Source organism: Pholcus phalangioides, unplaced genomic scaffold, assembly GCF_987345545.1.
Source record: "Pholcus phalangioides strain wild (caught in Gottingen) unplaced genomic scaffold, Ppha-v1.0 ptg000004l_1, whole genome shotgun sequence".
NCBI lineage: Eukaryota > Metazoa > Arthropoda > Arachnida > Araneae > Pholcidae > Pholcus > Pholcus phalangioides.
The window spans coordinates 22,300,720-22,315,601 of record NW_028301597.1 but is presented as its reverse complement, the minus strand read 5'-3'; the positions used below and the strand labels follow the sequence as shown (position 1 = coordinate 22,315,601).

The 14,882-nt window shown below is 37.6% G+C and overlaps 1 protein-coding gene across 1 annotated transcript; it reads left to right on the top strand.

The window, feature by feature from the left end:
* The first annotated feature begins 1,659 nt into the window (after positions 1-1,659).
* Positions 1,660-8,599, top strand: LOC149086763 (dehydrogenase/reductase SDR family member 11-like). The gene is made up of 5 exons (XM_089231133.1): positions 1,660-2,084; positions 3,138-3,291; positions 4,704-4,798; positions 7,199-7,322; positions 8,260-8,599. Exons 1-5 carry the CDS (start codon positions 1,909-1,911, stop codon positions 8,452-8,454), a joined length of 744 nt encoding a protein of 247 aa, XP_089087259.1. The 5' UTR covers positions 1,660-1,908; the 3' UTR covers positions 8,455-8,599.
* Positions 8,600-14,882: the final 6,283 nt, after the last annotated feature.

Genomic DNA, 14,882 nt, shown 5'->3' with positions numbered 1-14,882 from the left:
GTGATCACGCACTAATTTTTTCAATGTCATCATACACATTATTCATACCAAATATGTTCGTCCTTGACTAATTGCCTTTATACGACGTGGTTGTTGAAATTTTTTGTCTATTTTGCTTAGATTTTAAGATAACACAAAAAAGTTCCAAAAATTTCCACCAGGTGGCGTTCAAATCGTTCTTATCATTTGCCACGTATTCGTATTGCTATACCACTACGCTACTTTCTCGATTCTATTTGCCATATTTCAGGAGTTGAATTAATCAGGAGTTATTATGTGAAATTTCAAATGTTCTTTATTTCTCTGAAATATTCATCCTTTTTTTTTTTTTGCTCCTGAGCATCCCAAAATGATTCTTAGAAATAGAAAATGATTGTAAGAGGCTGCGCATATATATGTCAGTGTATACGAGATCTTCAAGTGCTCATAACTTTTGAATGGATCATGATAGAGCGATCTAAGTAGTGTCTAAGTGTACTAAATTTGACATGCGCTTCACGATAATAACAACCAAAATGCCACCTGGTGGAAAATTCCTGAACTTTTTACCTTAGTATACACACTCCTTAGTTTTACCATAAATAGCACTTTCGGCACAATTTGGCTAACTGGCATGAAAAACTACTACGCATCACCCAAGCAAAAGAAATTAGGCCACGTGTCCACACAAATAGCTACACAGCGTAACAACATCGAATTTTGGAATAAAATAAAAAATACATAAATTTGGCCATATTATCAACGTGACCATAATTATCATCAGACATCTTACATTTATTTTGTAATATGCTTATTTTTTTTCTCGCAGAATTATTGGTTTTTTTTTATGTGAATACGTCTTTTAAATCATCTGACGACACTGGGTGCATTCGCAAAAAGTTACGAAGTAATTCAATCGCTCATATCTCAGGAAGTAAATACTAAGAATCTATCAGTGTATTTGAGGTCTGAGGGTGGATCTCGTTAAATTCGGGATCGTACTATAAAGGTTTTAGAAAATTTCCTTTATAAAACATGAAAAAATTTATCAATATTTATCGTATCGAATATAATCGAATGTAACCAATAGGTTTTATTTTTTTTTTCAAGTTTTGTAAAAGATTTTTTTATCAAACTCTTATAGTGCAATCCCGACCTAAGACGAATCCAGTGGTACCGTTCCGGTTTTAAAATGTATTCTACGGTTTGGGCACCAGGACGACAGCCCGTTTTCGTTACGAAATTGTTTTACAATGCGAAATTTTACAATTTGCAATACGAATAGACCCCATTGGTGTCGTCTGAAAGGAATTTCTGAGAGAAATCCAATGATGTCACTCTGGTTTTGACTCCTTTTTCTGGTCTGAGCACCAGGTTCACGGCCCGCATTCGTAACGAAATTGCTTTACGCTATATTTCGAGCAGTTCGTAACGCAAATAGACGACATTGATATTATTAAGCAGTTTATTATATATTATAAATTTGCTTTGTGTCAGTGTCAACCAGTATAGGAATGCGGAATGCGAGAAGTTTATGTCGAGTCTTGCCCTCAGTATAGGTCCACTGAAAAAAAAAAAAAAAATTCTCGTGGTATATGTAACAGGATAGTACATGGGTTTCCGAGATGGTCTAAACAGAAATAATGAATAGAAAAGTGCATTTCAATTGGCGCTTTTTGTGTCCTTCTTTCCCGATGAGTTCGTAGTATTCATTAACAACCGGAGACATCGCGCATGAATATGAAATTTCCTTTTCATCGCTGTGATGTAATATTGAATTCTCTTCCTTGTCTTCTTCCTTCTATTCTTACTATAGATAGAACAAAGAAATAACCTTCGAGACATAATAACTGCGTGTGGCAAGAACGTTTTGTGAACGTCCAACGTTTTCACTTCGATCGACATCTTCACTGCTTTTTTTTTGCAAGAATGGAACGTTGGAGCGGTCGCGTCGCTCTCGTCACCGGCGCATCGGTTGGAATTGGTGCCGCAATATGTCGAAAACTCGCTGAACATGGAATGAAAGTAGTCGCCTGTGCTAGAAACGTCCAGCAGATACAAGATATAGCAAAGGAGTTCCCAAACGGTGCAGTATTACCAGTGAGGTAATTAAAAATTGATTGAAAGTAATGAGTTTTCATTACTTACTTATCCTCTTTAAACCTGGGTCAAAACTTCCTATTAAAGTTTTTTTGATTGATTTATGTTTATTGTACGTCAAAACGCTCCTTAAAAACAAAAATAACTAATTAGTTGATTTTTAACTAATTAATTAATTAAGTTAGGTCGATTCGTGAAAATAAATGGCAACTTCTAGAAGGTTTGGTGATTCCCATTGTAACAGTTATAACGCTGATCAGGAAAATTTTAAAAACTGCTTAAGTGGTTAAATGAATGTGTCACAGTAAATGTGATAAATCGATGACTATTCATGATCGCCGGTTGTTATGAGTAGTCACAAATCGTCTCGGTATATATAAGTTTGATAATTTTTTTTTTTTCAATTCAATTCCCTTTATTGTTTCATTTTGTTACATAAATACAAGATGAGATAGAAAAACCAGCGAAAGGGTGTAGAAACCCATACTGATTGATACATTGAAAGTTTATAATGAATACTAATAAACACAGTTAATTTTCTTTCAGTTATCACTTTCACCGATGATTATGCATAATTCTCGAATGAAGTTGGTAAGTATGATGAGTATGGAGGAAATATCACTTAAATTCAACCACTCATCAGTTTCTATCGAATGCGATGGGTGCACTACACTATATTTTGCGATAAAAATTAAATTAAAATAAGTATTTAAAGGATAAAAACGTATAAATTCTTATCAGAGCATTGTTAGCTTTCTTCACATTTATCAACATTTTTGAACTTAATCAGCATCACAGATCGAATCCGTCATCCTAGGATGAAGTTCGCGCAAAATGCCCGGCAAATTTAAGTAATTCAATTAACTATTTATCATATTTACCAATACGAGCTGGAGGTTATTGCATAATCACCAGTGCATGTGATAAATTAGCGAAATTTATCAAACTTACCAAAATGGCCCGTGATTATGCATATAATCCCTTAATTTATCACATTTACCGTAACCATATGCATTTTTGATGTTTTAACAAATAAATTTATTTTCTGTTTGATGCAGATGCGATTTGGAAAAGGAGGAAGAAATTCTGGCTATGTTCGGAGAAATACGCTCAAAGTTCGGTCGTATCGATGTATGCATAAATAATGCTGGATTTAGCACTAAATCGGATCTTATCACAGCCACGACAGAGGAATGGAGAGGAATGCTCAACGTGAGTGTATTCGAAATAACTTATATTGCACCAAATGCTTGGCAAAAATACATTATCAATAATAATCGAAAATGATTATTCGCGTGATCACGTTCAAGCTTATTATATAAAGAAATTTCTCCGAAAAATTATATTAAAAATGAATTTCTTTTACTAGTTGATTTTTTTGTAATTAATTGTTACCTAAGTTTATAATAACATATAATATACAGGGTGCACATAGCTTACAGAACGCACCACATTTCAAATGCGAACCGTTGATTCTAGAGTCACACCTCGAATTAGAAAAAGTATCGAAATAACGTGTGTGGACCTCAGATAAGTCATTCATGTTTCAAAAGGTAAATTTCATGCTTGTAAATGCAATATTCCCAAAGATATTTGAATTCAAAAGTTGAGGGGGAGAGCATAAACTAACGGGAAACGCTTTTTTTCCTCATGTATGCTGTTTTCCCCCACAACTCTTCTCCGTTTATTTATTTCAAAAATATCTCAGTTTATATTGCACTTACAAACGTGGTGGTGGTGTGTCGTGTGTGTGTGTGTGTGTGTGTGTGGTTTTTTTTTGCCTCAAGAGAGTAGACACAGGGCAACAATTTTGTAATAGGATGATTGAGGCCAGGTTGTCCGTATGAAAATTTAATTTTTTTTATTTCAATAACTATACAACATTTTGACTCATCTGGAAGTCCACACCTTATTTGGATACTTTTTCTAAGTAGAAGCATGCCTCCAGGGTCAACGGTTCGCCAGTAAAATGCTGTGCGTGTTCGTAGTTATATATATGCACAATGTATGTAAATCTCCTCTTCTAATGCATCATATATTTATTATGTTATCGCATGTGAAGGGGTACACAGGGTATCCTGTAAGTCCTCATTCGGCCTTTATCTCATCAACCAAAAATGGTTCCAGTTTGAAAAATGATCAAAATGTTTTCAGAAATCACCTTGTACCAGTTTAAAGAGTGTGTAATACAGTGTGTCACAAAATAATAAATCTCAATTTTTATACCGCCTCCTATCCTCAAACTTCCAATTATAAAGTTGTTGCTTTGTCTCTTCTGAGTCCAACGAAAAAAAATCCCAACATTTTAATTACAATATTTGCGGAGATATTTGAATTCAAGAATTAGAGAAAAGGTGAGGAAAGAACAGCATAATGAGCTTGCTCGTCTTACGTTCTTTCCCACTTTTTTTCTCAGATTTCTCTATATATATATTACTTATAATTTAAAAAAATATATTAATAGATTGGGTTAAATTCTGCACAAAAATCTCCCAACTTCGAATTTGTGAACATAAAAACAAATTGAATCATTCAGAATCGAATGAGTAAATTGAATTCAATTCAATTAAATATATTCGATCAATATCATTAAATTTATTAAATTAGGTTTAAAATGCTTTTAGGTCAATGTTTTAGCACTCTGTATCTGTACAAGGGAATCAATTAAACTCATGCAAGAAAAGGGCATCGACGATGGTCAAATCATTCACATAAGCAGGTAAATCTTACTTCATTTCATTTTCAAACTACGTCACTGAATTTTTCATTTCGATTAGGAAACGTTACGAAATTTTTCCTTCATCACAATGGCGTACAAAAATTTAAATTTTTGATTTTCTCCATTGTTGAAAAAAATGTTCAAAATCTTAGATTTATGATAATGTAATAAGTCATTATGCATGATGACACACTCCTAATTTATAAATTTGTAAAGAAAAATAAAATTTGAAATTTCTCAACTTCTATGCTGTTTTAGACCAAGAAAGGTCTGCCCCCCCCCGAAATGTTAGAAAACGACTAATTGATATAGAATAACATGCGTAAGTGCCTATTATAGGTGCCGAAACACCTAGGAGCTGAGGCTGTTTGAGGCCCCCCTCAAATAATTAATGAACATACTACGAAGGACACACAAAATTCCAAAACATTCCTGAATACGTACCACTCCCCCACCTCCTGCATGAGGGCCATCTACGGGCAATTGTCAATTGTCAGCGTCCCTCAATATTATCTTCCCGTCAGTGCCCCCCTCCGCTTATATCTATCTATTCTCTATCACTTTGGTTAAAAAATGCCAGTTGTTCCCCTCCGAAATAAATTTCTGGTTACTGTATTGTCCGTATAGACCAGTGTTTCCCAAAGTGGGCAATATCGCTCCCTGGTGGGCGATGGAATGGTCGGGGGGGGGGGCGATAGAAGCTATGGATATACCATAGGATCCTATGGGTTCGCTTGCGTTAGGGGTCGATGAGAGAAAACAATTTCTGAAGAAGGGGGCGATGGAACAAAATTTTGGGAACTGTGGTATAGACACATTGATTGATTAGTAATTAACTTTGCTCATTGAATGTAACCCGAATGTGTATTACAGGGGCAACACAGTTTTGCGTTTTTCTAAGCCACACTGAAGAAATGGGCGGAGATACGGGAGGGCATAGAGAGAGTACAATAGAGCCTCTCACAACAAACATGTTCCCGTTAACGGATACTTTTTGAATTACGAGAAAGGCTTCAATGTATTTTCTTATCTATTAACGGACACCCCGTTAGCAGACAAAATTTTCGGTCAGTTATTGGATAGTCCCCGTTGTATACAGCTGATGGGAGCACTATGCTAATCTACTAGTAATCTATTTTCTAAGTAAAAAACTCTACTTCTCTCTCTTGGAAGCAAAAACAAAACTTGGAATCTACCCGAAAAAAACAGTATTTGTTAGTCTGAAATCCCACGAATCTCTGACCCCTTTGATGCAGTAACCAATGCTTCAAAGCTAGCTACTAAATATAGTCCGCCCCGCTTAATCGGGTATCAACGATTCATTGTAATTTTACACCGTTGGCATAGTTCATATATTGAAAACAGGTGAAGGATCAATGTTAATAAAGCTTCTCGAATAAATCAAACATCAAAAATGAAACGTTTATATCAAAATTTAACTAGCTATAATACCCGGGATTTCTCAATCTACTGGCAGCATTGAAGAAGTAACGAACCATTGTAAAGAAATATATTATACATATAATACATGTCTGAAAAACATTGTTACGGAACCACGGTAACCAAAGTAAGCATTTAACGTCATTTTTGAGTCCCAAAAACCATTGTTGCCCGACAGTTTTTCGCCCATTTCGGGCGTTTGCCCAGCTCTAACAAACTTCAAAGTAGCCTATCGTTTAAGTCGGGCCCAGTTTAGTCTTAATTTAGTCTTAAATCTTACAGTGATCGGTCTAAAATTGTAGATTTATTTGTATAGAGAACACACACAGACATATATTTAATTACAATGATCACAATACCTAAGGTTTCTGCTTTTTATTAGCAAAGTTAGCGTTCTCTATTGGTTTAACAGAGAACAAAACTAAAATAATTAAATGTACGTACTGAAGACAACTTGAATACTTAGGGGCCAGTATACCTATTCTCAATTTTTTTTTTTTTTAATCTTAACTTATATATATATATATATATATATAGTAACATATTTTTCCATTAGTTCCAAATGTTTCATTCAATAAAAACATTATGGTTGGATGTGTATTAACAGTTGACGTGTGAAGCGCAATATTCGATTGAGGGGGGGGGGGGGGAGTCGTTGAAATTATCGTATTAAGCGGGGAACTTTAACATTGTCTTTATGAGAGAAACTTTGGAGGATTTTATCCGTTTCAGCGGGATGTCCGTTTATCCGTTATCCTATTGAGTGGGACCGACTGTATCACATGTGGCCATCAAATTCTTTTAGTACTCGTCTGCTATTTTTCGGCCACACAAGTCTTAATATATATGAAACCTGGTTCAAGTTACATGACTTAAGACCCTATGACTCGTCTTTTGACAGCATACTGAATAGTTTTACTTACACACACTTGGTTTTACGTCATTTATTGATTTTTGCAGTATTGGAGGCCACAAAGTTTTACGTAATTCAAGTTTCTATTGCGGGACTAAGTTCATGGTTCAAGCATTGACGGAAGCTCTTCGGAAAGAACTCACGATTTTGAAGAGTCGCATAAGAGTAGCTGTAAGTACACTGAAAAAATAATAAATTTAAAATTATAAATTTTTTTAGATATTCGGAAATTTTAAGTTCCTAAAAAAGTAGGATTTGTAAGATATTAGTTGAGCCATCTAATTTCAAAACCAGAAGATCACTTTTGACATTTTCCAGGAGGAAGAAAAACTGTTTAATTGCGTTATTTATTCATTTGTTTTTCACAGATTGGTATTAAATAGGCGCAGGTCTCGACCAAATTTTAGCTCTATTTAAATATTATTTCGTGAGAAAAAAAATTTTCTTTTGCATGTACATGATTTTGCAACCAGCTATGGGATCTATCTATGCCTACTACTAGTACCGTAACTACCCATTTCTGTGCCCTATATAAGAATTTTCTTTTAGGCCCCACTTCTGGCCTCCCCTTCCAAGTGGGCCTTGTACGGTTGAAACCTGTTTCACCCGCCTATTACGGAACTGCCTATTACTACTACATCTTCAGCTACAGTATCTGCTTTTGAAACTGATTTTTTTACTTATTTGGTTTTGCGACCAATCGCTACTTTTACATCACTACTACTACTTAACCGAGCATGCACCTCGTACACATTCCGCTACGGAATTGCAAAGGAATCGGCGCATGCCGGAATGTGTGTTCTGAGTGTATGCTTGGTCCTAACGTATTTATGTTGTCGAGTTGCGCTTGTTTCGTGTTCATGCTGCCATCTGGCTTCCATTTCAGCTACTTTTACATTGCAAAATGAATATATGTCGCATATAGCGACTTTTTTTTAATGACTTCGACTACTGAAATAATAGATCTGTAGGAAAACTAAAAATAAATGTCATGGTCTGAAAATCGAAAAAAAGAGATAGACCTATCTGGTTTTGAAATTACACGGCTCAGATATATAAACACCCATAACTTTCCTACCTTTTTCAGTTTTGCATTTTTTATTTCCAGAGTATCGGTCCAGGTTACGTAAAAACGGAATTTATCGGACGAGCCTTTGAAAACAAAGAATTTGCGGACAAACTCTTAGCTTCGATGGATCCTTTACAACCTGAAGACATATCGGAAGTTGTCATCTCTATCCTTCGGATGCCTGCTCACGTGGACATCAACGATGTCGTTTTACGACCGCTTGACCAATACTGATGATGATGCAGGCGGAGCCGCTACTGCATCGCCACCCTCCAAAGAAAAATTATGATTAAGATCTATTGTGAATTTCTGGCGATTGAAGACAATTGGCAACTTAGTGATTCGAAGAAATTTTAATAATAAAAAAATTTGATCACTCATATCGAATTATTTCATCAAAATTTGACTTAGAAAAATAGGGACCTTGATGAGATGTTATAAATATGAATTACGGAGAAGAGTACAAATAACATATTTATGTGTGTGCGCACAAATAACATCTTCAGTGTTGAGATCCGTTTACACGCGTCAAGTAATTTAGTAGTTAACTAAATTTTAGGTCGTTAGGTACTTTAAAATGTATGCAGGCGTTAAGGACCGTTTACACGGGTTCAGTTGTTAGGTTGTCAAGATAAGTAGAATTGAATCAGGTGTATATATTTTTGGTCAAGTTATTAGTGGTGTAACCTCGTATCAAGCCATGAACACACTAGTATCAAGGCTGGTCCGATACGTTCCATGGGCAATTAGCGTGGCCGCTCCACCATTCCAATGATCGTCAAATGTTGGAGGCCGAAAGGAACTGGAGAAACCACGAGACACCCTAGCTCTGTCGCAAGAAGCAACGTAAGCTCTTCTCCCCCCCCCCCGAAGTGGGGAGGTCCAGTGCATCTCCGGCAAAACCAATATTTATTGATACGTCAAAGATTACATATAGTGCAAGGAAATTGAAAATTATGTAAAACGAAGAATCAAATTAATCAAGTGTTAAAGTCAAAGTGCAACGGGCACGGATAATAAATAATCATAGAAAAAGTTGTACATAAAATCATATCACAAAAGGCGCAATCAGAAATTTGATTGATCAAGGATTGTATGACAGAAGGGCAGAGCACCCCACTGCGCTCGGGCAGTTCAATACACTCAGTCCAATTCGCTTTTAATCACTGTTGAAGATCTTTAAAATTTCTCCGAGACTTGATTAGATTTGGGATTCATCCTGCTCCTCGATTGCAAACAGTGCCATCAGCGGCTGAAAGGTACTGGAGGAAGGTATTGGTATTCGAGTACTTTCCGGCTTCCGACCCAAGTCGAAGCTGCCACCTTCCTTCCCAGATCTTCCATTTCGTCTGGCCACATATTGGTCGAAGAAAGCCAACAGTAACAACGCGAAGAGTGTTCTTGAAAAAACCGGTTCTGCTCTTCTTCTTGGCAATATTCGCCAAGGAACATTGGGCCAAGCTGTGCCAGTATGTCAGTATGTAGCCAGCCTATGCCGCTGCTGCTTCTTTTTATCAGGGAAACTCAAATATTGGAAGCAAAATATTGGCGAAAAACTACTGAGGGACCAGCTATGACATAAAGTAAATGCGGTCCTGACTTTATCCAATAACCATTCACTACTCGATTACAGTAAAACCCCTCTTAACGGACACCCCTCATTTGCGAACAAATAATAATTTCCCCTTGCGTAATAAATGTATGCATTTCAAACTCCCAATTAACGGTCACCCCCCCCCCTCTTTTACGAACGAATTTTTTTGTCCCGCCGGTGTCCGTAAAAGAGAGGTTTTGCTGTACTTACGTTAGAACAGATTTTAGTATTTGATAACTTAACTACTGAGTCACTTGACAACTAAATTACTTGACGAGTGTGAACGGGCCTTTACACGAACTTTAAAAAAACTAAAATTTCTTACTAAATCAGAAAATGCCACAAATACAGTCGATGTTCGTTATAACGACCATGTGTTATTGCGAACATTCCATTATAACGACCGATAAATTTTTTTCGTATGAACCCTATGTTATTTTTCGTCCAATATTACGACCTGCGAAGCCCATTTAATCCAATATAACATCCTAACTCCGTTCTATCCCGCCTCTTTTTGCAAAATGTACAAAGTTTTCGGTTTGTTATTCGTTTGAAAAATTTTGTTCGGCATTAGCCCTTGGCTGAATAATCCGGTACATAGGCGTATATATGTATATAATTAATTATCACAATTTCATTATCTGGTGCATCTTCACTGCAACTGCTTAACTTACAACAAAATGAATAATATCATTTTTTTTTCTGTTCTAATACGAATTCTCTTGAGAAGCCAAATTTTTTCGAGCGTTCGATATAACGGCCTCCCAAGCATAAGCGGTTACAGGTTCCTTAAACGAGGGGGACTGATTACTGAGAGTGTGTATAATGAACGGGGGAGGGGCGAATGTCCACTTTCGTCGTTCCACATACGTCAATAATACAATTTTTTTACCTTACGGGGAGGGGGAAATCGCCCTTTCGCCCTCCCTCTGTATCAAACTTATGCTCCCAATACAACGTCCGTTTTGCGTGGAACGAGTGAAGGATATTGGCGTTATAATGAACGTCGGCCTTATTATGGTAAGATTCAAGATACAAAGTTTCGAGATGAGGCAGAGCCTTCTAGATGAATATTTGTGTAGCTCTGGGGGATTTGCTTGCTTCTTTTGCTAAAACTTTATTTTCTATAGTATGTTCAATGCTAGATGATTGCTAGTGCTGTACGTTGCCCCGTGTGGGTGGTAGAGTGGGCATCGTTCTGGACTCATCGCGAGGGTCCAGGTTGGAACCCCGTTGGTGGCACAATGGTGGTCGCCTGAAGTTGATTTTATAAGGTTCCTAACTTCGAGGAGCGAACGCGAGAGAAAACCCGTCTCCCATTTGAATCTCTCCGCAGCGTGCCGGCAGACCTTCCTTTCTTTCAAATCGAGCACAACTCAGGTTTATCGCCACCTATGGGCAATTTACTACCTAGTGAGTTGTGCCGGAAGTGTAAGTGTGTGTACATAACAGTCTGAGTGAGTATTTAGTGTTGTATCTGATTTTTCCGTGCTACCATCTATATTTCAGAAGTGAAGTGCAACGATTGAATTACATCTGTATCGTTTGTAGGTCTCTGTATCGCTTGTAGGCCTGCTGCTGTACCTTCAATACGATATTTACATAACATGAAAATTCAGGCATTTGCCTTTTTAACTTCAAAATACGGAAGACAGATGGTTTTTCACTTCACCCGATAACACGAAATAAGCTTAACACTGACAATCTCTTCGTTAAAAGTCTCGCTACTGAGAGCGACAGTCATTCAACTGGTGCCCGAGTGGCATGGTGGTAAGATGCTCGTCTACCATCGTGAAGGTTGTTGTCAGGGTCCCGGGTTCGAGCCCAAGGGAGGATATAGATAAGATATTTTCCCTAACTAACTCGAGGCGACCACCGATAGACAGCGCCTTCACTTCCAACCCATCTCACTAATGGCAGTAAATTGCAATATAGCGATATGGCCAAAGTTGGTGTTTGGTGAAGTAGTCATTCAACTGCGCCATGACTAGGATTTTTAACATGAGGGTAAGGGAGCGGGAAGGCAATGTGAATTTGCCACCTCACAAATATAAAATTCGCCTATAAAACCTGTTCCCCCCCACCTAAAATTTTCCACTCCCTAAATTTTGTCGCTTCCCCCAGTTCTGCCCTGCACCTTACTCACAACTCAAAACATAGATGGCAGGACTGAAAAATCACACACAGCATCGGATACTCACTCAGACTGTTAGGTACACGTGCTCAACTCATCCGGTAGTCAATTTCCCATAGCGAAAGACCGAAATTATGCCCGGTATGAAAGAACGAATGACCTCTTCTACATGATACTAGAATAGTGCGAAAATTTAGGAAAAATTTGCGTGGAATTAGGAAATACTGCAGTCCAAAATGCAGAAGGCAAATGGCAGCCCTTCTCGAACTAAAAATATGCACAACTCTAACAACAAAATTACGCTAGGGCCACACACGCACACTAAGAACACGCGTTAAGGCATTTACCGAGAATCGTCAGAAATTCCCCCCCCCCAGAGGAATGTTTATACGAGATGCATACGATTAAGTAGTAGTGGTAATGCTACAAGCCAATTTCTTTCATGTTGGGGGGAGGGACTGTCCATCATATCCTTTCGCATAGCTCTATATATTCGGGATGTCTACTTTATCACACGTCAACTCCAGTCATATATGACAATTTTCAACTATCGAATTTTTTGTGTGAAATGAAGTCTCCATCTATCGGTGGTCGCCCCAGGCTCGATAGGTAAAAAACTTTTTCTGATGTTCTGTTAGTTGGATTCGAACCCATCAACCTTGACGACAACCTTCATAGTGGAAGACGAGCATCGTGCCGCTCAGGCAATATATGCGGACTGTCTGGCGCGATCTAGGACGATGTGGTTGGAAGAACGATTTATTGTTCGGGTTTGTTGAATCGTCCCGTATTTTACAGGACAGATATTTTTTCTCATTTTTAGCACACTGGGAGATGCAATTGCTTCCATTCCCCCCCCCCCATGGATTCCCGCTGAGAAGAGGCATACATCTTCAGCTGAGAATAAAGCGTAGGCAGACTTCAAATGCAGTAGAGGCAGACATCATCAGCTGCGAATAAAGTCGAGGCAGGTTTATCCCGCTTCTAATGTACCAGATCCAGACATCCTGAGCTGTGAATGAAGCCACGGCAGATATCTCCAGATGTCAATGTAGCTGACGCATCTGCGAATAAAGCCACGACAAACATATTCAGCATTGAATGCAGCGAAGGCTGACATCTTCAGCTGAGAATAACGACAAGGCAGACATCTTCAGCTGAGAATAACGACAAGGCAGACATCTTCAGCTGAGAATAACGACAAGGCAGACATCTTCAGCTGAGAATAACGACAAGGCAGACATCTTCAGCTGAGAATAACGACAAGGCAGACGCGGATTGAGAACGATGTGTTGGGAGGGACAATTTATTGTTTAGGTTACGTCCCGTACTTTACAGCACAATTTCCCCACTCATTTTTTGGTTCTTGGAAGGGGTGATCGTCCAGCGCCCCCCCCCCTCCCTCGATCTGCTCATTGTGTATTCATTGTGTGCGTTTTAACTTCATCTACTGGTTCTTATCTTTGACATTTGATCGAATCCAATTTGCATGAAATTTCACGTTTGCAAAAAATTGCTAAGTTGTTGCTCTGTTGTTTCATTGTTCTATTTTTACAACAGAGGTTTTCTTTTGGAAGATAAACAAGTTTTTAACAATTAATAAACTAATTCATTAACAATTAGAAAACTAAAATAAAACACTTTGTTAACAATGGATTTCACTCAACAAACCAAACAAAATAGTATTTAAAGGGATTATCTTTCATATGTTTCAATGAGTGTTTTTTTTCGGGTCGGGTCGGGATTAAAGGGCAATTCATAGTTTAAAAAAAACTAAAATTATATCTATTTTTATTGGTATGAAAATAAAAATAGATTTCCGTAAATAACAAGAAAGAAAGATTGGGAAGGGATGAGCTTGGGGTTTATTTCAAGTTCAAACTAGTTTCAAATTATTAAATTAACGGATTAACTTATTGGAGGGCCAGAGATGAGAAAATATATAGGAGACAGCAGGATTAAAAAAATTGGGGATTTACATTCTCAATATATAGGAACCAGTAAGAAAGATTAGGATCGGGGAACTGATTATGAGGACGTGGATTTGGTCCGCGCCCCCTAGAGTAGAGGGGGGTGCTGGATAGGTAGAGGTATCGGCTAGAAATGTGGTGTTGGAATTGGGGCACGAGAAGGCTGGGATTAGCCGGAAGGCTAGGTGACGGAGAGGGTTTTATGGTTTTCTTCTGTCTTCTTCCGCCACGCATCATGGAGTCTGATTGGATCTTTGGTTCTTTCTACGCACGCAACTCTGAGATAATTTCTAGTACAGCGATAACGTTGGGTCGTTTGCAAGTAAAGGATGGGAGAGAGTAGGTGCGAAGGGGCAAACTGGCTTAACGTTGCTGTGGACCCCACCCCCAAGCTCCATTAACATTAAAGTAAAATTAGACAGATCTCCAGTGAATACTACTGTATTCATTGGAGATCTTTGAAGAAAAGAAATTAAGAATATCTGTAAAAAAATTTTGTTATCAATTAATAATCTCTACACATAATTACTTTTTCAGGCATTCAATGAAATGGTCATTTGAAGATATTAAACCCTGTATCTTGGAGCAGTGAAAGATTTCAAAATAAAATATTTTTTTCGATAACGTTTCTGAATCGGTTTCGTATTGACTTATACGAGCATTAATTTATGATTATTTTATTAAGCATAATTATATGCTTACATTGGCGTATCGGCATCAATTTATGATGTATCACAAGAAGTTTTTACCGCACATTTATGCGTTTTAACTTCAGTATAAATATTAAAAGAGATTCGTTTCTCAGCTTTTAAATGAACAAACTATAATATGATTGAACAATATAATAGATCTTTGGATCTTTCTATGCACGCAACCCTGAGATAATTTATAGTAGACCTACATCAATAAACGTTAGGTTAGTTAGCAGGTAGGGCCGGCGTCAGAAATAATAAGGCGACGAGGC